We start from the raw sequence: 22,944 nt of genomic DNA, 5'->3' as shown, positions 1-22,944 counted from the left end.
TGAGGGGAAGCAGGGGGCCTGGGCCCGAGACGGGGCAGGGAGACCCATCCCCTGGCACAGCTGGACATCAGCCCTTCTCTGGCATGGAATCGTCCTAGCCCCGTGCTCGACCCACCCAATGCCCAGGCCTTAGGCTGCTTTGCCCTTGGGGGGGGCATCTCCTTCCACATGGGGGGGCTAATCCCAGGCACCTGCCCCAGCTTCCCTGCCACGGGACAGCAGGACCACGGGGGAGGGGGCAGCCGCGCTGGGTGGGCGTCAACGCCGCAAAGCACCAGGCACCCAACCGAGATGCTTGGTGCTGGGAGAACGTCCTGAACGGGGCCAGGAGCTGCAGGGGGGCGGCCGGCCGGCCGGAGTGGGGCTGGGGAAGCAAGATCCCCGATGCCGGCCTGGCAAGATGGGCACGCGGCGAAGGAGAAGCAGACAACGGAGCCGCGGAGCCGGGAGGGCAAGAACTGAGTCGAGGCCAGGTGGCACCGCAGATTCGAGGCAGATCCTTTATAGAAATGACAGATATCGAAAAATCCACCCTCCCGCCCTCGGCCCTAGCCCCCCCGGTAAAAAACGTGGGCCTGCAGCCAGCGCCCAGCAGGGGAGGGGGCCGCGTGGCAGCACCCCATGCAGGCACCCTGTTTGCCCAGTGCTCCGGGCACAGCGCCGGGAAGCGTAGCCCTTGGCGGAGGGAGGGGGGCGGCCGGCGCGGCTCCGGCCCCGCTCCGGTCACCGCGCAGCGAAGCGACTGCCATAGGAACGCGAGCGTCACGAGCACAATCCACGACACCGAACCCTGGCCTCGCCAGCTCGGGACGGGCGCCAGGGACCCCCTGTGCTGCTTGGACCACGACCACGATACAGGCACACACACGCACACGCACAGACACCAGCCCTCAGCCCTGCCCTTGCACCCCCACCCCCACCCCCCTCGTCTTCCCGGCACAACCTTCTCTCCAGCCCTAGGTCGTCAGCACGGGCTCAGCTCCTCCCTGGCGGCAGCTGGGGGCCTGGCAGGGCGCGGGGCTAACCAGAGCCATCCCGGGAGCCCGCCCGGGCATGCTGCGCTCACAGCAGGACAAGACTGGGGTTGCGCAGCTGCCGGTAGATGCTCAGCAGCTTCTCCGCCGTGGCACTCGCCTCGTCCCCGAGGCAGACGCGGTCCCGCAGGGCCTGTGCCTCCTTCAGCAGCGTCTGGGGGCACAGAGCGGGGAGGGGGGGAATCAGAGGCTGCTGCGGGCCAGCTGTCCCCATGGCCTGGATGTCAGAGAGACCGTAGGAACCGCATCGTGGGGAAGGCCCGGCCCCGCAGAGACCCTGGGAGAGGACCCCGGTGCCCCGGCCGGTCCTGCCGTGCCCCTGCGCTCGCAGAAGCGCGTGCCCTGCTGCAGCGCTCACCTCGTGGTTAGTCTGGATCTGGCGCAGGTACTGCATGCGGAGGTCAGGGGGGCCTGAGCCCTGAGCCGCCTGCTCCAGCACCAGAGCCTGCTTGGAGACAGAAGCCACCACGTTAGGGAAGCAGGGGAAGGAGTGGGGACCCCAGGCTGCTCCGGGACCACTTCACCCGCAGCAGTCTCCCACACTGGGGGCTGCTGTTCTCCAGCTCCCAGGACAGAACAAGCAAAGGCAGCCATTCCTGAGACAGCCCCCTCACCCCTTTCTCCCCAGGGGTCCCAGGCACAACCTGGCATGGACTCCCAGCCCAAGCCATGCGCCCTTTTGGGGCACCACCTAGCCCTCAGTGCCCCCTACCCTGCCCTAGAAGAGGAGTGCGGGGGGCAGAGACGCCACCCTCCGTAGCTGTGGCCTGTCCTACACTCTGCTCCCAGCCTTCCCGAGAGCTGCTACCTGTGGGCAAGGCCATAGCACCAAGGGGGTGGGGGCGTGCGCAGGGGAGCATCACCTACCTGGATGCGCCCGATCACAGCGTGGTGCACCCCGCACAGGTCGGCCAGAGAGGAGCTCTGGATCAGGATCTCCACGGCCTGGATCGGGCCCGCCGGGCACAGGTTGTTCATGGCCACCTAAGGGGGGAGCAGGTCCTCACTGGAAACATTGCTCATCCGAGGGACAGTGCCGAAGCGAGGAGATCTGGGCTTGCAGCCCCCCGTCCCCTCCCACGGCCCAGTAACCTTGTCTCCAACCAAGGGTGGCAGACAGAGATGCCCTCCTTGCAGCCGGAGACCCGCGCTCCAGGCAGCAGCCAGAGCAGGAGCACTATGCAGGGCTGGCCCACCCTCCCCCACCCCCAGACTCGGGAAGGAAAGGGGCTGGGGTGGGAGCTTTTCCTAGGCCAGAGCAGCACGGGGCCCGGCCCCTTCCTCCAGGCTTCCCCAGGCTAGGCCGGCGGGGCTGGGCTCTACCCCTGCAGGGTGAACCCATTCCTTGCCTCTCGGATGAGCAGCTGCACCTCGCCTCCGTCTGGGGCCAGGCCCCGCACCTCTGACACGTCCTGGCTGCCCAGCGCCTCGGCCGCCGTGTTCTCTGCCAGCAGCCACCGCAGCGTGGCGCAGCTTAGCGTGGCGCCTGGGACGAGGAGGAGATGGCCTGTTACCTCCCCACGTACCACCCCTCCATCCCACCAGCATTCCCCTCAGCTGGGTCCACCCTCCCCACGGCAGCCCCAGAGCCCAATTTTCCTGGGCTGAGCACCGGGCAGAGGAAGCGCACTGCTGCCCAGCCCCCCCACCCACAGCTCAACCCAGCCTGGACAGGGCCCTGCTCCCCGTAAACGCCCCCACACCTCCCTTGGGCCCTGGCAGAGTCAATGACAGGAGCCTGGGGGTCGTGCCAAGCAGTATTGCCATGGAGTGACGAGGTCCCCGGGCCAGGCAAGGCGGTGACAGACTGGGCGCAGCAGGCGGGCCCTGAGGCACGGTGCCACCTGCAGCAGGGCTTGGCTGGCTCCAGCTGGAACGGGGCTCCGCCACGGCTCCTGGGCCAGGCAGGATCCTCCTCTCCCAGCAGGGCCTGTCACGGGCTCTGCCGGGACTCGGGGCACTAACCTCTTTGCCCCGGCTGGCAGCTGCACTTCATTGGCTCCGGCCTCAGAGGGGCACCCCCATCCCACCGGACCCCACCGCTGTGTCGCTGCTGGCCCAGCCCCGAGCTCATGCAGCAGGATGCAGGGTAAAGCCGCAGCAAGAGGCAGCTGGGCTGGGGCTGGCCGCGGCGCTGGGATGGGCTGTCAGAGACCGGGGGGGACCCAGAGACATGGCTGCAATACCCAGGCATGCAAGTCTGCATCCCCTGGAAAACGACGGGCAAAAGGAAGCACCTTCTGCCTGAGGATGGGAAAGGGAAGGGGCTGGGAGGAGCCCTCTCCAGAGCCGTGCTCAGGCTGGGGCAGCCTGGGCCTGATACCTACCTGCGGAGAAGTCCTTCAGCGCGCTTCTTAGCAACTCCGAGGACACCTTGATGGAGGCGGCCGAGGGCACCAGACACTCGTCTCCCAGGCCGTTGCTGCCACTTGTGCCATTGGGCTCAGCCGGCACCCCGGCTGTTTCTAAGAAAGCCTCCACGGGGTCGGGGTCGGGGGCAGAGGCAGGTCCCGCGGCCTCGCCCACCCGCAGGCACTGCAGCATGTCAATGGTGCACTCGCTCAGGGGCAGGCAGATGCCCTCCCTGTCCGGGGAGAGGAGGGGCGAGTCATCGGGGAACAGGTCGTCCAGGGCCTCAGGGCCGCTGTCCAGGATCTCCCGCAGGCTGTAGAAGAGCGCGCAGGACACGGTGAGTGGCAGCTCCAGCTTGGCATCCTCGGTGGTGCCCAGCGGCAGCGTCACCTCCCGCTGGCCCCCGGGCGGCAGCTGCTCCACGGGGAAGGTGTACGTGGTGCCTGTATCAGCCGTGCCCTCATCCAGGGCGCAGGTGCCAGCCAGCAGCTGGACGCACAGGGTCCAGCCCTGCTCCAGGCTGTGGTCACTGGCGTTCTCCAACATGCAGGAGACGCTCAAGGTGTCGCGCAGCAGCAGGCGGCTCCAGGCAGCCGTGATGGTGCATGTGATGGGCTTTGCACCGTCCTGGCCGGACAGCAGGGCTGCGCTGACATCCAGCACCTGGTTCAGGCAGGTCAGGGCCCGGTTCTTGTGGTCCACGGCCTTCTTCAGGAAAGAGACTCTGCAGAGGGCAGGGAGATTGCTTGGGCGACAGCCAAGCCTTTGGAGCATGCACAGCTAAGGAGAAATGCTCAGTGAGGCCCTACTACCCTTGGGGCACGTGGCAGATCCTGAATTGTAGTAGAGGGGGGTCCTCGCTCCCCCAAGCTTGTCACAGCTCACAGACCTTCTACCCACCCCTGCCATGGAGGACCGTCCCTGCTCCAGCCCAGGACAGCTCCATCCCCTGACACTGGCTTTGGGCCGCAGGGAATGCGGGGGGAGCTAAGGGAATGGCAGGTGCCCACAGGCTGAGGAAGACCCTGGGGAGAAGCCTCGTTCAAGGGGAAACCCCGAGACACGCATGGCCTTGGGAACATGCTCATCCTGCATGGTGCCCCGGGCAGCCCGGAGCACCTGGCGTCCTGCCTGCCCTGTGTCTGCCAGTCAAGGCAGCACAGAGCTGCTGGCTTCAGCAGGGAAAGGGCAGCAGATGGTGCTGGTTCAGCCCGGGCTCTTCTTACTGCCATTGGGCTTGGGGCTTCTTTGCAGACAGGTCCGCTCCGGGGAGGCGAGCGTTCCCCGCACTGCAGCAGACCCAAGCCTGGGATGGAGGCAGAGGGAGCCTGGAGAGAACAAGCGGCTGCTGGAATCGCCGCCTCTGCCCCTTACCTCTCCGAGACGTTGCCGATCCCAGACAGGAGCTCCTTGATCCTCTGGCCGGCCTTGTCTGGGGTCAGCCTGACAGGGTGAGCCTCCTCGGGGCTGCACAAGTCGCAGCTCATCAGTCGGCCTTTGGAGGACAGAGCCAACAGCTCCGACTCCCCTGCAGAGGCAGAACCACCGGCCGGTCAGGCAACAGGTTAGCAACTGCGCGAGACCAGCAAGGGGGCCGGAGAGGATCCCAGAGCTCCCCCTGCACCATCGCTCCCCAGCCTGTTGCGAGTGGCCCCACAAGCAAGAGCCAGGATGCTGCTTGGTCTGGCTGGGCCTTGCCCTGAGCCAGGAGCCGCAGGCACTATGGCACAGGGGCTATGGAGGCCCCGGGGTAAACCCACCTCAGCAGGTCGGCCCTGCACGTATGGAGCTGCACAGAGGAGCAGCTCATGGGCAAAGGAAGCCAGAGGGCACCACAGGCAGAGACAGCGTGACAGGACACAGGACGCCACATGCCATGACCCACTCACACGCAATGGCCCCGGGGAGCCTACTGCTCCTCCCCAGCCCGAAGCCTCGCCCCTGCCACAATCCCGGGAGCCACGGGACACAAACATGAGACATGGGACTGGCAGCTGCAGGACCAGGGGCTACGTGGACATGCAGTCCCTCTAAGCAGGGAGAGGCAGGCAGGCTGTGCCCTGACCCAGAGCGCCAGCCAGCCACGCCCCAGGCTCCACTACCCCCACTGGGCCCTTGAGGCCACGTCCCTGGGGCATTACCACTGGCAAGCACCCCGATTCACGTGCCCATGTGCTCCCAATGCCACCCTCTCCAGGGGCTGGGAGCTAATGGGGCCCCGCTCTATCCTTTCCCCACCCACAGCTGAGCGCCCTGCACGCTTCCTCAGCACCCGCCTAGGGATGCGCACACACAGGTAAGCACACACACCCTCGTTTTGCTCCCTGAGAGACGCCAGCTATCTGAATGTACCGTGCCCCCTTCTCCCAGGAAGTGGCATGGCTGTAGCCTGCGGACTCTGAGCATTTCTGCCCCCACCCTCAGCTGGAAGCTGCACCTGGGAACGGGCTTTTGGAAGCCACCTCCCAGAGATCCAGCCGGATCTGTCCTCAGCTGTCTGGGACGCAGCAGCCCTGGCCCCACCCCCGGTGACCCGCAGTGCGGTTCACCCCGCCTGGCATGCTCCGGCGAGGCAGGGCCAGGCCTCTCCAGACCGTGGCGGCTCCCGCTCCGTCCCAGCCGCGGCACGCTCGACACACATGACTTACAATAACGAAGGGGAGCCAACGGAAGCGGGTGGAGGCCGGAGCCCAATCCGGACCGTTAATGCGGGACGGCGGAGAGCTAGGACCAGGAATGGGCAGCGAGGCCAAGGCCACCCTGCCCCCGTCAGCCCCCATGAGCAGCGTGCTTCGCGCGGCCGGCAGTACCTTCTGCTGCCCGCGAAGACAAGGAAAGCGCCACAACGCTACAAATACTTAAACTGGCCGGAGCCAGGACTGGCGGCAGGACACCCGCCGCTGTGTCGTCCCCGTCCTCGGAGTCGGAGGCGTTGCTGCCGCACTCCAGGTCCACAGCCGAGATGTCCGAGTGGGTGCTGTAGTACATGCGGCTGCCACTGCTGCAGGCGGCGCACAGGACCGGCCCACGTAGGTAGTACTCCCGCAGCTCGGGGCCCAGCGCCTCCTCCCGGCGCCCTGCCTTGATGGCCACCAGCTTGCCGTAGTGCCCCACAGCCACCACACAGTCCGCGTCCCCCGGTGGCAGCGGCGGGTCATCGGTCTCGTCGGCCTCGCGCCGCTCCGTGCGCAGGGCGCCGATGAAGACCACGGGCTCCTCCAGGTGGTGCAGCACCTTCACCGGTGGGTCCGGACTGGCTGCGGCATTGGTGTCGGCGCCCGCTGCTGCGCTGAGGGCCTTCAGGGGCACAGAGCAGAGCTGCCCGTCTGGGAAGCCGCCGAGGATCATGGGGGAGTCCAGCATGGCAGCGTCCACCCCGAAGAGCAGGCTGAAGAGTGGCTCAGCCAGGATGAAGCCCCCTGAGCACCACAGCCCGTCCCCGGAGCCAGGGGCCAAGGCACAGCACAGCACAGGGAGGAAGCGGGAGGCTGGCGCATCCCCGTCGCCCCCAGCCGGGGTGCCAGTGGAGAAGCCCACCTTGCTGATGTGCCGACACGCTGGGGGATCCTGGCTGGGGGCCGGGAGCTCGTGTAGCTCCATCCACCACTTGCCCTGGGCCTGGGCCAGTGTGATGATGAAGTTGCTGAGCAATGTGAAGGCGCACAGGTCGGCGTCAGGGAAGATGCAGGCATCTGCATCAACGGGCAGCACGTCAGCAGGGCCGTTGACATCTTTGCTGTCACCGTTGCCATCACCGGCTGGTGCCTCTGTTACCCTGCAAGCAAAGGAGGAGAAGTGCTCAGGAAAACCAAGGAAGAGCACTCCAGGAAGCCAGTGCCAGCTCCATCCCCCCTTCTCTGGCCCACTGAAGACTACAGCTCTCAAGAGGCCATTGGCACCCAAGCTGGAGAGCAAAGGGGATTGATGGTTTTAAACACCTTAACCCTTCCACCACTCTCTCAGGGGAGCACAATGGAGGTTGTACACCCTTATCAGCCTGCGCCTGATACCCCAGGTGCTGGTGACAGTGCAACAGCGACACGTGCATGCCCCATGTGGCACTGAGAGGCCTGTGGGACAGATGCCATGCATCAGGTGAGCTTGCGTGGGTGCTACCAGTCAACTGGCACAGCCCTGTAGGTCTAAAGGATTCAACACCCAGAAAAAGCAGAGAGAAAAAGTCCAAGTCAAATCTTGCAGGGGTTGGGCAGACATCCCACATCCCCACAAACAGTGTGGCACGGCACGGGTCGCTAGAACCAGCCTCGGGTGTGTTTCAGGATGGCTTTCCCCCCAGAAGACACGTGCCAGCCGGGGCTTTATTCAACAGAGGCAAAGCCGGCTGCCTTGGCTGGATTCCTGCCAGGCCTCACCTGCTCTGCTGGTCCAGGGACAGGCAGTAGATGCCGGTCTTGGCACACAGGACGTAGAGCTGCCGGTGGAGCGGGAGGAGCTCCACGTGCCACACTTGGTCGGGGAAGCGATACACCGCCTGGGCAGAACAGCAGGATAGTGTGTCAGTAGGGCCCATGACGAGGGAAAGACGTGGCTTGGCAGCACGGCCAGGGGATCGGCGGCCTCTCTGCTGCCCCCACAATGGGTGTTGGGAGACCTGACAGGGCAGAAAAGCCTCAGCCCTTCCTCATCCCAGCAGCCATGGGGGAGGAAGACAGGAGTGCCAGGACACCCACCCGCTAGCACAGGACCTGGCCCATCGGTCTCCAGCCCTGTGGGTGCTGGCAAGTGCCGGGGCAGCGATAACCAACTACTGGCCTGCCCCGCATGGCTGGGAGTGCAGGCTCGGGGCTGGCGGGGCTCTGCCCACGTGGTCTGACAGGGACGCTCTGTGCAGACACAGATGTTCCATCATATGCTAGAATTAATCACTTAGCGCAAATATTTGCAGTTTTCATATGACAAAACTTCTCTTCCTCTGTTTTAATAAAGGGAACAGGGGAAAGTACTGTCAGATGCCAGCGGCACATTAAAGAATCGGCTTCCTGGAAACGCTCAGCACGTCGACTGCCGGGAGCAAAGCTCTGCCTGGCCGATGTTGCTGTCCACGCCCTAACTTCAACGCCACCTCTTTTTCAGGGGGTTTCCTCACTTCCCATACAAATGGTTTTGCAGCCGGGGCTCTGGGTGGGCGAGCCGGGAGGCATCCCACCCCAGGCGTGGCTGCACGTCCAAGGGAACAGCCCGCACGGTGCTTGGGGAGGTGGGTGCTGCAGAAACACAATGTTGTTAATGCTGGACTGGAAAAGAAGAGGGAGCAACCAGCCCCCTGCTGCTGCGCAATGATGGGAAGAAGGAAAGGCAGCGAAAGCCTCCAGAGGGGCTCCTCTCCTGAGAAAGAACCGAGTGTAGGAGGCTAATCCTTCTCTCGCTGCCATGACTGCCTTCGAAACGATAAGAATAAATTAAAAAGGCAGTGCAGAAAGCCCAGCGCAAAGGCAGCCGTTAGTCACGGCGAAGACAATGGGGACATCCACAGCGTGACGAACGCGAGGACTGACAGCCCCTTTCAAAGGAAAAGCCTTTCTCCGGTTTAATGACAACTGTTGGCCCCACAAGAGGAGGGAAAAGGTCAGAGAGGCGCCTACATTCTGCAGCACAAAGGATATTTATAGCCACGTCCTAGTATTTCCCCAGCGCTGCCCCCCAGTCGCTCTGATCCAGGTCGGATCTGCTTCTCTGCAGAGCCCAAAGCCGTCCCCGCGCTGCCAGGGTGATGCCCTCCGGTTATCTGCACCTCTGTGGAGCGCCCGGCGGGCACGGGGACTCCCCCGACCTGGGAACTGCCGTGCTGAGCGGGCACCGAGTCCAAGGCAGCCAGGAGAGGAAGGGAGCCCGGCGGGGCCCAGGCGGGCCGGGACACGGGCCGGGCACGGAGGATGCCGGGCACCTTCGCGACGCGACGCGCAAGACGCCGTGGCAATCCCACGGCTCGGCACGGCGCGGCCTTTCTTCGCGGCCGCTGTGACGCCAGGCCCGGTAGTGGCCATGGCGGAAGCCAGCTTGCCAGCGGGCGTCACACGGTGGCGGCAGGCAGCGGCCAGGGCTTCCTGGCGCGATGCTTCGTGGCCGGGGTGCGGCGCCTGACAGGGGCCGGGTCTCCGCGCAGCCGGAAACCAGGTCGTGCTGCTCAAGCAAGGGCTCCGGAGGCGGCTGTGCCCAGAAGCCTCGGCACGCCGGCAGCAGGGCCCCAGCCCGAGACCGCAGACCGCAGCAGCCCGGTTCGGCCCGGGCCTGACCTCGGCTCCCCTTCTCCGCGGCAGAGCGCGGGGCTCACCTGCAGCAGCCGGCCCTCCTGGTCGTAGACGTAGACGAAGGCGCCGCCATTGGACAGGTAGATGTGGCCGTCGTGGCAGAGCACGCGGGGCCGCCCGGCCGCCAGCCCGCCCACGGGGCAGCAGAACCCGGCCAGGTAGTCCACGCGCGGCCCCGCCGCCATCGCCGCCTGCGGGGACGCCCGTCAGCCGCGCCGGCCTCGCCCCCACCCGCGGGGCTCTACCCACGGGGGCCACGGCCCCGCCCCCACCTGCAGGGCCCATGGCCCCGCCCCCACCGGTGTGGCCCGCCCCCTGGCCTCCAGTGCTCCGCCCCATTCCCCTATCGTGCCCCCAGCCCCTAGAGCCCCGCCCCCAGACCTCCGGCGCTCCGCCCCATCCCCCCGCAGTCGCCCCATCCCCCTATAGCTCCGCCCCAACCCCTTATAGCCCCGCCCCTTCGGCCCCGCGCCCCCCCGCGGGCCCCGATCCGGGCTCCCGGCGCGCGGCGGCGGCACTTACCGGGCGGGGGCGCGGGCGGCTCCGCTTTACGGCTCCTCTGCGGCCGCCGCAAAGGGGCGGGCAGTTTGCGACAGGCCGGAAAGCGGGGCGGGGCCGCGGGCCCCCCTTCCCCCACTCCCGGGGGCTGGGGCGGTAATGATTGGCCACTGACCGGAGGGGGGCGGGGGCCAGGGAGGCCCCGCCCCCAAGCTGGGGGACACCCCTCCGCCCCGTGACCTCTGCCCCCAGCTGGGGAGGACCCCAGGGTGCTGAGCGCGGGCGCTGCGGGAGGGTGCAAGGGTCTTTATTTCTGGCGTGGCCCGCGGGCCGCATCCTGCCCTTGAGGGCCAAGGTGCGAGGCCGTCAGGGCGCCGGTCGGGTCAGCACGCGGCGGCGCTTGGCGGGCCGGGGGCCGTGCCGGCGGGCCGCGCTCAGCTGGTCCGCGAAGGCCTCCACGCCCTCGAAGCGGGCCGTCAGGTCGCCCAGCCGCTCCTTCAGCGCCTTGAACTGGGCGTGCAGCTCGTCCAGCGCCCCCGACAGCGCCGCGATCCTGCGGGCGGGCTGCGTCAGGGCCGGGCCGCGGCAAGGCCGGCGGGGCGGGAGCGTCCCCCCGGCCCCAGCGGCTCACCGTCCGTAGTCGGGCAGCACGGTGTGGTGGTCGAAGAGCAGCATGTTCTTCGTCTGGGCCAGGATGGCGAACTTCCAGTTGTCCAGCACCACGGTGAGGTTGGCGCAGCCCTTGGCGCTCGCCTTCTCAGCTGGGGGGAGACGCGACGGCGTGGGGGTCGCTGCGCCTCAGCTGAGCCGGGCAGCTCCCGTGCCCCCCGCCAGCCGAGCGGGGGTCTTACCTTCTGGCCGATAGTCCCGCTCCGCTGGCTGCCGCTTCTGTTTGACGGCACAGCCTGCGGCTGCCAGGAGCAGGCAGGCGAGAACCCGCTTCATGCTCCTCCTGCACGACGAAGCACGGGAGAGGTTGGGACGGCTGCCCCTCTGCTCCATCCTGTGTCCGCACCCGGCGGGGGTGGGTTTTGGCCCAGCAGGCCGGGGGGGACGGCCGCGTGCCCAGACGTAGGGGTGGGCAGCCGGGCACGGACCCAGGAGGACGCAGCTGGGGTATTGTTGGCTCCTGGCACCTGTGGCTGCCAGCTCCTCGTCCCAGCCGGGCCCGAGCAGGGACCCCCTTGCATGCCAACCAGGGGCACGCTGCAGGGGTGCCCCTGCCCGGCAGGAACGCGGCAGCTCCTACCTGCTGCGTGGAGCCCCAGGATGTGGCGACTGCCCTGCCTGCTCCCAGCTTCTCCGACTCCGGCCCCAGCTCCTTCCCCTTTTAACACGCCGGCCTGGCCTCTGGCCAAGCCACACATCCCCGCTGATTGCAACCAGACCAGCTTGGCCTGCCAGCTGCCCGCCCCCCTCTGTCCCTGGGGACGAGGCCGTGGGGAAGGGCCCTGGCGGGGGGAGCTCCGGGCAGCAGCTGCCCCCGGTGCTGCTGACATCAGTGCTGGCTCCGGCCTGGGGTCGCCGAGGACACAGGCCAGGAACCTGGCAGCCGAGCTCGGGTTCTGCCCCAGGTGCTGGGGCACAGAATGGCTCGGAGCTACTGCTGGGATTGCCCAGAGCAGGGCCCTGAGCTTGAGCCAGCTCCTAGCAATGCCAGGAGCCATTATCATGGCCTCGGTCCTGGCCCGGCAGCTCCAGCCTGCAGGGATCCGCAGGGCTTAGCCCTTGCCTTGTGGGCATAGCTCCATAGCACCCAGCCCTGCCGTTTGCTGCTGCAGCGCCCTGACAAAGCTCCCCACTGTCCTCTTCCCCGCCAGAGCTGCTCCCCCAGGTCAGGACTTGCGCCCACCTGGCCCTGTGGCTGGGGGAGGCAGGAAGTAGAGATCAGAGAAGCCGCAGGAGGTTTGCTCGTTGTGGCCCGCCCAGTGGCTAATGCACTCAAGATGCCTCACCTGATGCACACAGCTGTCTGCCTCTCTGACCTCCTGGGTATGGCCGCCTCCTGCTGAGCCCCCAGCAGCAGGCGTGGGCCTCCCTGGACCTGGGACCAGGCTGTGCTCAGGGGCCTACAACCTTCCCATCAGGTGGATGGAGCCACAAGGCTGGACAGTGACCCAAGGCTGGGGGTGCAAGGGCAGGCACCTGCTCTGAGTGCAGTCAGGCCCCCATGTCCACCTAGGAGGGTGGGTCACAAGACAGGGCAAGGCATCTCCTGGGGCTCTCATCTGTGCCCAGCTACTCAGTGCTTTGGCTCTGCTCCCTGCAGGCAGGCACTGGGGCCCAGAACAAAAGGGCAGACGCAGCTGTTCCCATTCCAGGTACTTTATTGGATTCCACTTGCGGGAGTTGAGGGCAGCAAGCCCAGCCCCATCTGGTGCACCCCTCCACCGCCCCCCCACCACCATGGGAGGAAAGCAAGAGCAGTTACAGCCCAGGGCCCTAAGCAACACGTATGCCCCGGGCTGGCCAGCCAGCCAGACGGCTGCCTGCCTGTCCATGCACGGGGCAGGGAGCAGCCACTAGTCCTCTCGAACTGAACCTCTCCCCGTGGGGCAGAAACTTCAGCCCCGGGCCCAGGCTCTTGCAGAGGAAGGCGGGGGGAGGAAGGTGACACCTCCCAACTTGTATGGGGGGCTTGGGTAAATGGAGACTCCAGAACCGGCCTTGCAGGGCAGCGGAGAGTGCAGGGAGGCTGGTCTACCCTATGGGGATGGCCCGGTCTATCCTAACACCCAGCCTGGGAGTGGACCCCAGTGCACAGAGCAGCCTGCCTCTGGGAGCAGGGAGAGGTGGCTCCTATGCAGGTCTGGAAGCCAGGAACATGGAGGGGAGAACCACCAAGGGCTGGGGGGAGGTAGCTGGGAGCAACCGGCCACTGGCCAGCTCTTGGGGTGGCCAGCCAAGGTGCATCTGTGATGGGCACTGGGAGGGCTGCAGCCCCAAGCCCAGCTCGGAGTCCGAGGGGGAGCTTTGAGCCTGGGTTCCTGCAAGACGCAGGAGAAGAGCAGGCCACAGCCCCGGCCAGGACCCTCCTGCCTGGATGCTGAGCTCTGCTTTGTGGGTGCCTTCCCCGTGCTCAGACTCCAGCTGTGACTGTAGCAGCCCCGGCAAAGTGGGCACGAGTGGCAATTCCTTGCTAGCAGTTGGCACCTGCTCTGCATAGAGGGTGCCAGGCACAAAGGCGAGGGGCTGGAAGCAGGGGATGCGAGGGCACATGCCACTTGGTGCTATGCCCCCATTGTTCCCGTGCCGGATGGTAGGCTTAGCCAAGAAGCCGGCTTCCCCCTCTAGCTTGGGCACTAGGGATGGGCACCCCCCCAGCAGGCCCCTCGTGCTGCCCTGGAGGAGGTGGACAAGCAGGAGCAGCTATGTGCCACCTGCAGCACCTTTCCATCACATGGGTAGAGAACAGGCAAAGCTTTCAGCTGTGGTTATACACTGCAGGGCTGGTGTGCGCCGAGGGCTGCAGGCACAGCCCCATCTCAGCGACCCTCCCACCCAGCCCTGGAGCAGAGCTGCCCACACACAAGCAGATTGGGGTTCTGGGAAGAAAAGCTGGGCACAGGGTGAGGGGGGCAGCAGGCACATGATAGCAGCCTGCCAGACCCAGCTGTGCCTGCTGTCCCACCACCCCCTGCCCCACGCGCTTGGGGCTGCGGGGAGCAGGGGCCGATACCGTGCAAGCCAACGGGGCAGCCCTGTATCACCAGCCCTGCAGCACCCTCCTGCCTTTGCACAACTGGAAGGGAAGAAAAGCAGCTGCAGCCTAGCAAGGCCTGCGAGCCAGAGAGGCACAGGGGCAGAAGTGCCAGGGGACAGAGCCCATATCCCTTCTGGGAAAGATGGAAACGGAAAGTGTCAGCTCCCTGCACTGGGTGGGCAGGTTCAGCCTGTCTCCTAACCCCTTGCCCCTGGGCAGCCCCTGGCTGTGAGACCAAAGCCCCCTGGGTGCAGCTGCCCCTTGCCCCGCTCGGCATGGCGATATGGTGGGGTAGCATGAGAAACAATCCTGCGTTACGGAGGGCTGGCTCCAGCGGGAGGCAGGGCTAGGTCCTGGGCAGGCTGCACATCTCGCAGTGATCCGTGCCGGGCTGGTTCATGAAGGTGCAGTGCTGGCAGGCCCACACGGCCGCAGCTGCGGCGTGCTGTGAGCTGCCCACAGCACCATACTCGTGCAGTCCTGAGAGCTGGACGCCCACCGTGCCTGTGGGAGGGAACCGCACGTTACACCTGGCTGGGGAGGGGGGGTTGCACGTCAGGCCTAGATGGACTAAGCCCAAGACACGACGCCGGAACGGCCCCATGAGCCCAGCCCATGTCTACAGACAACCCTGAAACCATCCCTTTGAACCCTCCCTTGCAGCAGCCAGCATCAGCTACAACAGAGGTGCCCCTGGCCACCACGGCTGTGCCAGAGGCCCCGAGTAAGCAGCAGCCTCATGCCACAGGCCCAGCCTGCCTCCGGCCCCCCCCCGCCACTGCTGCCAGGGGGCAGTGCCCAGAGGGGGCAGGCAGCTGCTCTGGAGAGGCCGAGGGAGCCATCTCAGCAGGCTGCAGCCTTGTGGGTAATGAGCTTCTCCTCTCTCCCGTTGAGCACAACCCCAAGCTGCTTCTGCCTTCCTGCAGCCTGCTGAGCCCCAGAGGCAGCAGGAGCCAGCTCAGCGCCCTGCGCAGCCTCCCTGGTCAAACCACGTCAGTTGTCCCTCCCCAGCCTGATGCCCGAGGCAGGAGGACAGAGGGGGCCGTGGCTACTCACTGCAGAGCTGCTCGATGGTGGCCCACTGCTCCGATTTCTTCCATGTCTGGGCAAGCTCCTCATTTTTGGTCCTCACAGCCTCCAGCAGCAAGCTGATGCTATCCTGGAATGGGGACAGGCACGCTAGCACCAGTGCCTTGCCACGCAGGGCTCCCAGCAGACCGCTCCCTGCCCCCAAACTGATATCCCACTTTATTCACCCTCTTGTGCTCCTTTTCTAAGGGTCTCGGGCTCCCTAGCTGCATGCACCATGAGCTGGAAGGAAGGAAGGGCTCCAAACCCTGCCATGAGCGCTCCTGGCTGGAAGAAGCTGCTCCCTGGGGAGTCTGGCTGGCTTCAGGAGTCCTGTTTCCCTCCAGTGCTTGGACGCCTCCCCTCAGCCACCCCCCAAACTTGGACGCTGTATCTTTCTGCTTATAACACAGGCCCAGAAACTGCTTCTATGCAGTGGCAGCATCAGCCCCACACAAACCAGCAGGCGCTGGGGTGCAAACAGAGCTGAGCTGGGCAGCAGGGCTGGCAGATGCTGGGTAAGAGGGAGGGTGCTGCAGGCTGGAGTGGCAGGGATGCCGGGACCTGGGCAGGCGCGTGTGGGCAGGGCCTTGCTCTTTGGACGCCATCACTACTGGCCACGCAAGGGCCCTTTGCTTGGCCCTGATCTCCAGCCGCCCATGGGCAGCCCAGCTGCTCTGCACATGCTCCGTCCACGTGGGGCCCGAAGCCTCCGGAAAACACATGGCACAACGATTCCAGCGCGAAGGAGCGCGTGGAACAGATGTCAGTGCTGGGCCTGGGGCACTGCCAAGCTCCCGGGGCCAAGCCAATAAAGCCCGAGCTGCAAAGCGAGGAAGTCGCTGGCCTCGCCGCCATCAGCGGCTCCCATCTCGTTATCATCACGACAGGAATTTCTGCTCCGGAGAGCTCTCAGCAATTCCAGCTCCAGCTCATGCAGCCAAATTGCTCTCTGCAGCCCGGCTCTGGGCTAGCAGTCGCCGCCCACTCAGTGCTGGGAAACAGGCGGGCCCGAGCTGGAATCCCTGTGCTCACAGCTCCTGCCCTACTGTTTTCCACTATCGTTCCTCTAATAAAGTTGCATTTTCTCAACCTGCCCCAGGCTGACAGCCAGGCAGTGCTTTCCTCCCTCTGTGCAGAGCAGGGCCCGGCTGTGGTTACTAGCCCAGGGCAGCTCAGCCCCAGTCTGTAACCCAGTGCTTGTTAAAAGCACTAGGTGCTCTGGGCATTAGCCAGGATGGCTTCCCTCCCATTACCTACCCGCAGAGGCATGACCTCGTTGGTGACCAGGAAAAGGAGCAGGTGGAAATCGGAGATGACGTCTAGGAACACAGAGGACGTGTTCTGGGACAGGTACGTGGCCAGGCTGTGGAAATCCTGCAGAGATGGGAAGGAGAACCCCAGAGGTCAGCCCCTCCACCAAGCAACAAACAGGACTTTGCCGTTCCGCTGAACGGTGGCTTACTGAACCCCAGAAAAGGGCTCTCGGGGTCTGTGCAACTGCTGCATTCCCCAGATCTCCTAACCCCACGAATCCTAGACGCTGAAGGCAGTGGACAGGAGTGCGCTGCATGGCCCACCTCGGAGAGAACCTGCCCCTTTCCACGGAGACCCTTTTCTGAGAAAACCCACGTTGCTACTTGAAAAAAACCCAGGGTCTGTGCTGTTTCTTGCCAGCTCACATGTGGTTCAGGCCGGTTAGCAGCTGTCTCCGCTCAGCGCTATCTGGGATCTCTTTCAGCGGAAGAAACATTTCAGGCTCTTCAGATCGGTTCAGAGAACACAGCCAAAGTTCTCTGAGTGCCAGCAGTCCGGCAACAAGGGGGTGCAGGGGGCTGCACGCAGCCTGCCCCAGCCCTGTCAGAGGTGGAGAGGCGGGCAGCAACCTACACACTGGCACAGGGGCATGCGGCTACCGCGCACACGTCTGGACCTCCTCACCTGCGTCTCCCCCAGCACGTCACGGTTCTCGATGGGGAACGGGCTTTGCGAAATGGAAAAAGTGTAAACCGGATCCTTGGGGAAGGTGGTAGTGATCTGAAAACCCAAAGCAGAACGTGTGAGAATTGTGGCGATGTTGTGTGGCGCTGCATGACCTGGGGAGGGGACAGGCCAGGCCACGGCTCTGAGAGCTGGGTGCTCCTGGCTGGATGCTACTCTCGCAAGTTGTGTGGGTGTGGATGGCTCAGGCCACATGATCTGGCCCTAACTAACAGGTCTTCCCTGTGCTCCCCTTTTCCCCGGCTTGGGGCAGGCATCCACAAACATATCTCTGGTCTGGCAACCAATGGAAGAGGAACCTATTGCTGGTGAAGCTGAAGGAGGCTCATTCTGGGTTTTTTATGCCAAGAAGGACGAATGGCTTCAGGGAGCTGCTGGCAGAGAGGCCCTGGCTGCGTCCATCTGCCTCGCTCTGGTGTGATGCCAAGAAGGGGCGCTTCCAGTGCAGGGTGCAGCCACCAGGAACACAGCAGCACAAGCCCTGAGGATGCTCCTCCACTGCAATCACACGTCTCAGCGTGGGAAGAGCCCCCTCCCCTCTCCCCGGTTTGGCATAAATGCCTGCTCCCAATCTTGCGAAGTGCCCTTGTCGCCTTGCCCAGGACTCCCCATCCTCCCCTGAGTTCTCAGGGACTTTGCTCGCAGGCTTCTGCCAGTGGTGGCCAGGCCCTGGAAAGTCTCCCATGGCATAACAGAGCCCTCTAGTGCCAACATGCTGCCTGCTGCTCTGTGCCTCGTGTGCTGACCTACATGGAGCTGAATGTGTGAAATCCCAGGAGCACACGAACGGCTCCCCCGCTTTGCAACTGGGCAGCCAATAAGCCAGGCCACACCTGAGTCTCTCCTTGAAACCCATGGGATGGGCTAGCGAGGTGCCTTCACACCCAATCCCTTTGAAGACGCATTAACAAAGGGCTTTTCAATCACAAATCCATGCTGTCCAGAACTGAGGTGAGAGGCAGAAAGGGTTTGCATTGCGATGTTAACAGGAGGGACACTGGCTTTTCAGAAAACAAGACATTTCAGAAACTCAGCTCTCCATCACCCCAGGCTCCTCCTCAGTGTCTGTTCTGTCAATCTGTTTCCAGCTTAATTACACCCCAGGTAGTCCAGAAACAGATGCCTGGATTGCTCGGGTAATAAATACGTTCCTGGGCTGTCGACTGGGCTGGGGCAGCTGCAGGGGCAAACACCAGAGCCCGCTATCCTGAACGTGGTATTTCACCATGCAAAGTGGACAACTAGGCCCGCAGTGCGTGCGCAGCTAACGAGGAACACGCGCAGCGGCGGATGCTACGCGGAGAAGGGGAAGAGCGAACGTGAGCCCTCAGCCTGCCAGCTCCCCACACTGGAGCTTTCCCGGCGCCGTGCTTGGGATGCCGCAGATTTGCGCTGGTGGCAGCTGCCCTGTGCTCTGAATGGGTTTAATTGTTGCTGGCACTGCACCAGCTCCCACGATACTTGCTGCCGTCTGAATTCCCTGCCTCCTGCTCTCAGGCAGTAAAGCTCCCATTAAAACTGAAAGGCAGCAGCAGGATTTTAATGCTGCTCCCCATGGCCTTGGCAAGGCTTCTGAACTGGATGGGGCTCTCAGGCCAACTGCCCTTCAGGGGACCGACCCTCCCAGGAAACACCCCAGCTCAAGACCCGGAGATGGGCCCTGCATGCTCAGACTGGGGTTCCTTCTCCACGGGGAGGCACAAGGTGTTTTCAGAGCATAAATCCAGCCCACCTAGGGGCCATGCTAAGCAGCACATTCTTAATTACTGCTGTGAAGAGACCAAGGGAGCGTCCTAATTGGCTCCTGGTGATGCAATGCCTAGCAGGTCTATGGGGCTGGCCGCTTCCTTCATTTCGTGCAAATGATGCACTTGCAAATACAGAGAGGTGCTCAGCGGTGAGTACTGAGGATGCCAGTGTACTTCTACGGCATCAAAACCCTGCCCACCTACAGGGCACTACAACTACCCGCAGGCAGCTGCCGGCTGCACTGCCCAGCTTAGCCCAATAGGAGCGAGCTCCAGAAAGCCAGTGAGGATTTACCCCTCAGAGCTCCTGAATTTGTCTAAAGGGTTTGTGGTGCAGGAGGGGCTGGACTCTGCGTCCCGATGCTAACAAGCAGGTAGCACGTGGGTACTTACATCTATGATCAGGTACTCGACAGGCAGTGGGCGGGCCAGCTGGGTGATCTCGTTGCCAAACTTGTCTATGTCCTGAAAGAAGAAGAGTTTGTTACTGAACAGCACAGAGGCAGCGCAGGATAGATGGCACACAGGCTCTGGCAGCAGACATAGAAGAAATACAGAAAAGCACTTTGAGGCCTGTCTTTTTACTGGGCTCTTTGTCACCAGGAGGAAAGCAGATGCAGAGCTGTCTTAAGGCCGCTCTGGTTATAAGAGCCATCCTTCACGCAGCTACTCTGCTCCTCAGAGAGGTCCAGCAGGGATCTCTGTGGGCGAAGGGTGAAGGTGCCATGTTCAGTATTAAAAAATAGCCCTTTTGCCACTCTGGGGGAAACACACGGCTGACTTCCGGCCCAGGATGCCCCACCAAGCCAACCACCAGCGTCTCTGATGAAACCACCGGTGTTCATGACTATGGAAAACCAACCGCTTTGTCCAAAACACACGGCCCTGAAAAAGCTCCATGTGAGAACCTCAACTTGTTTTGCTTTGCCAGATGAATTGAACATAAAGTTTAATTATGGAGAAAAACGGCCAGCATATGTTCATTAATCACAAAATGACAATTAGACTTGATTTATGTCAAACATGCTGAGTTCAAACACGGTTTCAGAAATAAATTCATAAGAACTGACACATTTCATTAAAGATTCTGTAAGAGGGGGCTGTATTTTCTACCTAAATCATCACTTAACATGTTATAAATCATTCATCGAGCCATATATAAATTATACATCCATAATTTCCAATCAGAGACCTTACATAAAAGTTTACATTTGCTAAGCTTTCGAACGCCAGCGTGGCTGGGAGGCAGATCCCACTGACTGCTAAGCAGATTCAGCCACCCCTCTCCCTCTGCACGCTTCAAGCCAGTGCCAGGAAGCAAGGTGTGAAGGCCATGAACTCTGCCCCCCGCCTACCCAAGCAACACAGTTAGAGTGGGTCCACTCTAGGATGCTGGAAAGTGTGCCTAAGATGGTGCCTTCAAAAGCAACAGACTTGGGAGAAGCGCTGCCCTGGCCCCAGCCTGGTGAAAGCTTTCTTTCCCATCTCTGTGCATGCCAACCCTGCTCCCTCACTGCTTCGCGGTTACTTTAGCCTTGATAGGAAACAAGCATGCAGTGCTGTAGCCAGCACCTTGCTCTCACACTCCGTAGTCCCAAGACCGGTCGGACGCTCGCCCGGGCATGCTGGAGACAACGGCAGCCCGCAGTTCCTTGCACATCAGATGTCCCTAGAAAGAGCTCCCTTTGAAGAATCCACCTGCCCGCCTTTGAAGCTCTCTTTAAAGGCAGTCTTGATAAGGATCTCTTCTCCTTGAACGTGACAGGTTGTTGGCCCTGTGGTTATTTTAGCAACAAGCCCGGTGGCTCGTGCCCTTAGATCTCTGTGGCTCTGACAGGAGTAGCGGGGGATCACAGGCCCCGAGAGCCGGCCTGTTTCCAGAGCTCGGCGATACTGCGAGAGTGCGTCAGGAATCAAATCCAATCAGGCTCAATCAGCTTCCCAAACACACTCCTGCCCCGGCAAGAAAGAACCTGCAACAACTCACACATAATTAGCCCATCTGGAATTCGTTTTCAAATCTAATTAAGTTCTAATATGCAGAAACATTTTTCCAGCACCTGTTCGTTTTAATCTGTGCCTCTGGGGATTTCCATGTTAAATGCCTCCTTTTTTAATGTCATGCTACTCAGGCCTTAAAGAGCTTCTCTAAATTGTTACTACCAAAGTGAAACCCAACTTCCCTGAGCTACAGGAGGCATCTGTGCCCCCCTCCGCTATGAGCGGAGCCGGCACCCACCTCCCCCCACACTCCGCCAACCCCCGGGTGCCATTTTATTAGGCAATTACATTTTATAGGCCTTAACAAATGTCAAGCTGGGAACATTGCTGGGAGAGACACATCTTCATCTGAATCTGGCAGTCGCCAGGGCCTCCGCAGCCTTGCTCTGCACATGTGGTGCGTTATTACTGAGGCTTGGGAACTCGAGGCTGCCAGTGCCTGCACCAGGATACGAGCCGTGCTTTGCGGCAGTGGCTCCAAAAAAAGGGCAGCAAGGAGTTAATGAAGGCACGAGTCTACGCAGCATCTGGAGAGAAATCAAGCAGAAGGCCTCAAAGGAACCGGCCGTGAATCATGCTGGAGACAGGAGGGGAGATCGGTGCCTGTGATTAGGATGCTTTCAGCACGGCTCGACCGAACAGGCTGTAGCTTTCGTCTCTGCGGAAGAAGGCCGTGAATCCGCTGGCGGCAGGACCGCGAGTGCCGAAGCGCATTGGGGAGCGTGGCATCGCAGGCTCGGCTCAAAGCGTTTTCAGATACCACAATCTGCTTGAGGATGAGGGCAAGTTTGAGGGTGACTCCTTCTTAAATGGACCAGAGAACCTTGTTCCCAGAGCTGAGCAGCCTCCAAGACCTCTCGTTCCCCTGGGGCTGCCCTTACACGATCAAGACGCCCTGGGTTTGCTCTGCTCGTATCGCTGTGGGGTTTGCCAAAGCTTCTGGCCTCACGAGGGGCTGCGCTTGCTCCAATGCTGCTTTCCAGCTCCTAGGGATTTACACCTCACTTTACAGAGGGGAAGCTCATGGTTCAAAGGAAAAGACGTTTATCTACAGTCCTGCAGCAGATCAGAAAGCCACAAACCAAACCCAGGAGCCCCAACTTGTTGTCCAGCTTCTGCTGACACATGCTGCACTCCACATCTGGGCTCTTTTTGGGACTCCCAGGGTCCTTTCTGGAACCAGTCCGTACAATTAGCAGCAGACCGATGCCAGCGGGAGTTATTGACAGAGCCCTGTGTGCAAACACCGGCACCTACTGAACATGAGGCTAGCTTGTTATCACCCCCAACCGTGCAAATAGTCTAAGGACAGTGAGGACATGCAAATCCATGCAGCCTGCTCTGGATTATTTAATCATGGTTGAGGTGCTGCATACAAATCTAGGCAGCATTTAAAGATGGGCTAAGGGCCTCTGGGCACCAGAAGTACTTCCTGCACAGGCCAGGCAGTGATGACAAAAAGGGTCTCTCCGGGCAGCTCACGCAGGGCAACCTCTGAATTTCCATCAAGTTTTTTACCACTGCAAGCTAACTACTGTGGCAAGCTCCCACAACAAGGTGGCTACCCATCTCCTTCCAGCCTCCCACAAGGTTATCCCAGGTTGGCGAGAGCACTCGAGTCTGAGGGGAGCCTCCTTTGCAACCTGGGAGAATCTTTGAGGTATGAGATTCAAGGTGACACATGGCAACGTCACTTGGTCCACACTCTGGCTCAGACCTTAAGAGGCCTCTCAGCACCATTCACCCCTGCAGCAGCCTCAAGAAGAGCAAGGTAGGAAGAGACATTGCATTTGTCCCTCAAGAAGTTGTGCCTGTGCTTGTCCCAGAACATGAGCCATCCCGGGACTGGCATGCACACACATCGCCCTTCTAATCAAGGTTTAGTGCAGTGAGTGGCTGAATGCATTGTCGCCTTTCTGCCACGGGTTCAGCGATGCAATCTGGAGATAACTGCACAGGTGCATTTTGCTACATCGCTGGATGAACTGTTAGTATTTCTTACACTGAGAACCTTTCCAGGATTTATCCTAGGACAATGGACATGGGTGTCTGAATGACTGCACTTTGTGCTGGGATAAAATGGCTTATCCCAGGACAAATATCATGCCTGTTTGCATCCTAAGAGAGCAAAGCATATTACTGGCCCTTCAGAGAAGGCTCCTCAATATTCTGGTTGCTCCAGCAGCTCCCGTCACCATAACTAGTGAGGGTCCCTCCAATAAATCAGCTGTGAGGTACCCCTGCAAGGAATGCAGTTATCGGACTTCCAG

At 62.2% G+C, this 22,944-nt stretch overlaps 3 protein-coding genes across 5 annotated transcripts in view; all 3 read right to left on the bottom strand.

Moving 5' to 3' along the window:
- Positions 1-474: 474 nt before the first annotated feature.
- FAAP100 (FA core complex associated protein 100) lies at positions 475-10,489 on the bottom strand. 3 transcript variants are annotated; one of them, XM_090061663.1, is made up of 11 exons: positions 10,178-10,489; positions 9,679-9,846; positions 7,760-7,878; positions 6,924-7,161; positions 6,197-6,683; positions 4,761-4,914; positions 3,362-4,110; positions 2,384-2,520; positions 1,902-2,018; positions 1,393-1,482; positions 475-1,188 (listed from the first exon to the last, which is right to left on the bottom strand). In XM_090061663.1, exons 1-11 carry the CDS (start codon positions 10,487-10,489, stop codon positions 1,063-1,065), a joined length of 2,697 nt encoding a protein of 898 aa, XP_089917789.1. In that variant the 3' UTR covers positions 475-1,062. The 3 variants fall into 3 exon arrangements, with proteins under 3 accessions (XP_089917789.1, XP_089917787.1, XP_089917788.1); XM_090061661.1 differs by having other exon boundaries at positions 6,197-7,161; XM_090061662.1 differs by having other exon boundaries at positions 1,393-1,479; positions 6,197-7,161.
- A 30-nt stretch (positions 10,490-10,519) lies between these two features.
- LOC149859121 (uncharacterized) lies at positions 10,520-11,496 on the bottom strand. Its single transcript, XM_090061668.1, has 4 exons — positions 11,403-11,496; positions 11,005-11,105; positions 10,785-10,914; positions 10,520-10,706 (listed from the first exon to the last, which is right to left on the bottom strand). Exons 2-4 carry the CDS (start codon positions 11,096-11,098, stop codon positions 10,520-10,522), a joined length of 411 nt encoding a protein of 136 aa, XP_089917794.1. The 5' UTR covers positions 11,099-11,105; positions 11,403-11,496.
- Positions 11,497-12,462: 966 nt separating this feature from the next.
- NPLOC4 (NPL4 homolog, ubiquitin recognition factor) overlaps positions 12,463-22,944 on the bottom strand; it is a 35,847-nt gene continuing 25,365 nt past the window's right edge. Inside the window, exons 13-17 of the mRNA XM_090061664.1 lie at positions 19,067-19,138; positions 16,866-16,961; positions 16,185-16,301; positions 14,913-15,015; positions 12,463-14,360 (exon numbers count right to left, since the gene is read on the bottom strand). Of these exons, the coding sequence (XP_089917790.1) occupies positions 14,203-14,360; positions 14,913-15,015; positions 16,185-16,301; positions 16,866-16,961; positions 19,067-19,138 (546 nt within the window). The 3' untranslated portion in view covers positions 12,463-14,202. The remainder of the gene's footprint in view (positions 14,361-14,912; positions 15,016-16,184; positions 16,302-16,865; positions 16,962-19,066; positions 19,139-22,944) is intronic.

The sequence above is a fragment of the Crocodylus siamensis genome, chromosome 8 (assembly GCF_052110815.1).
Source record: "Crocodylus siamensis isolate JL-2025a chromosome 8, ASM5211081v1, whole genome shotgun sequence".
Taxonomy (NCBI): domain Eukaryota; kingdom Metazoa; phylum Chordata; order Crocodylia; family Crocodylidae; genus Crocodylus; species Crocodylus siamensis.
Note: the sequence above shows the minus strand (reverse complement) of the source record. Positions and strands in the feature narration are given on the sequence as shown.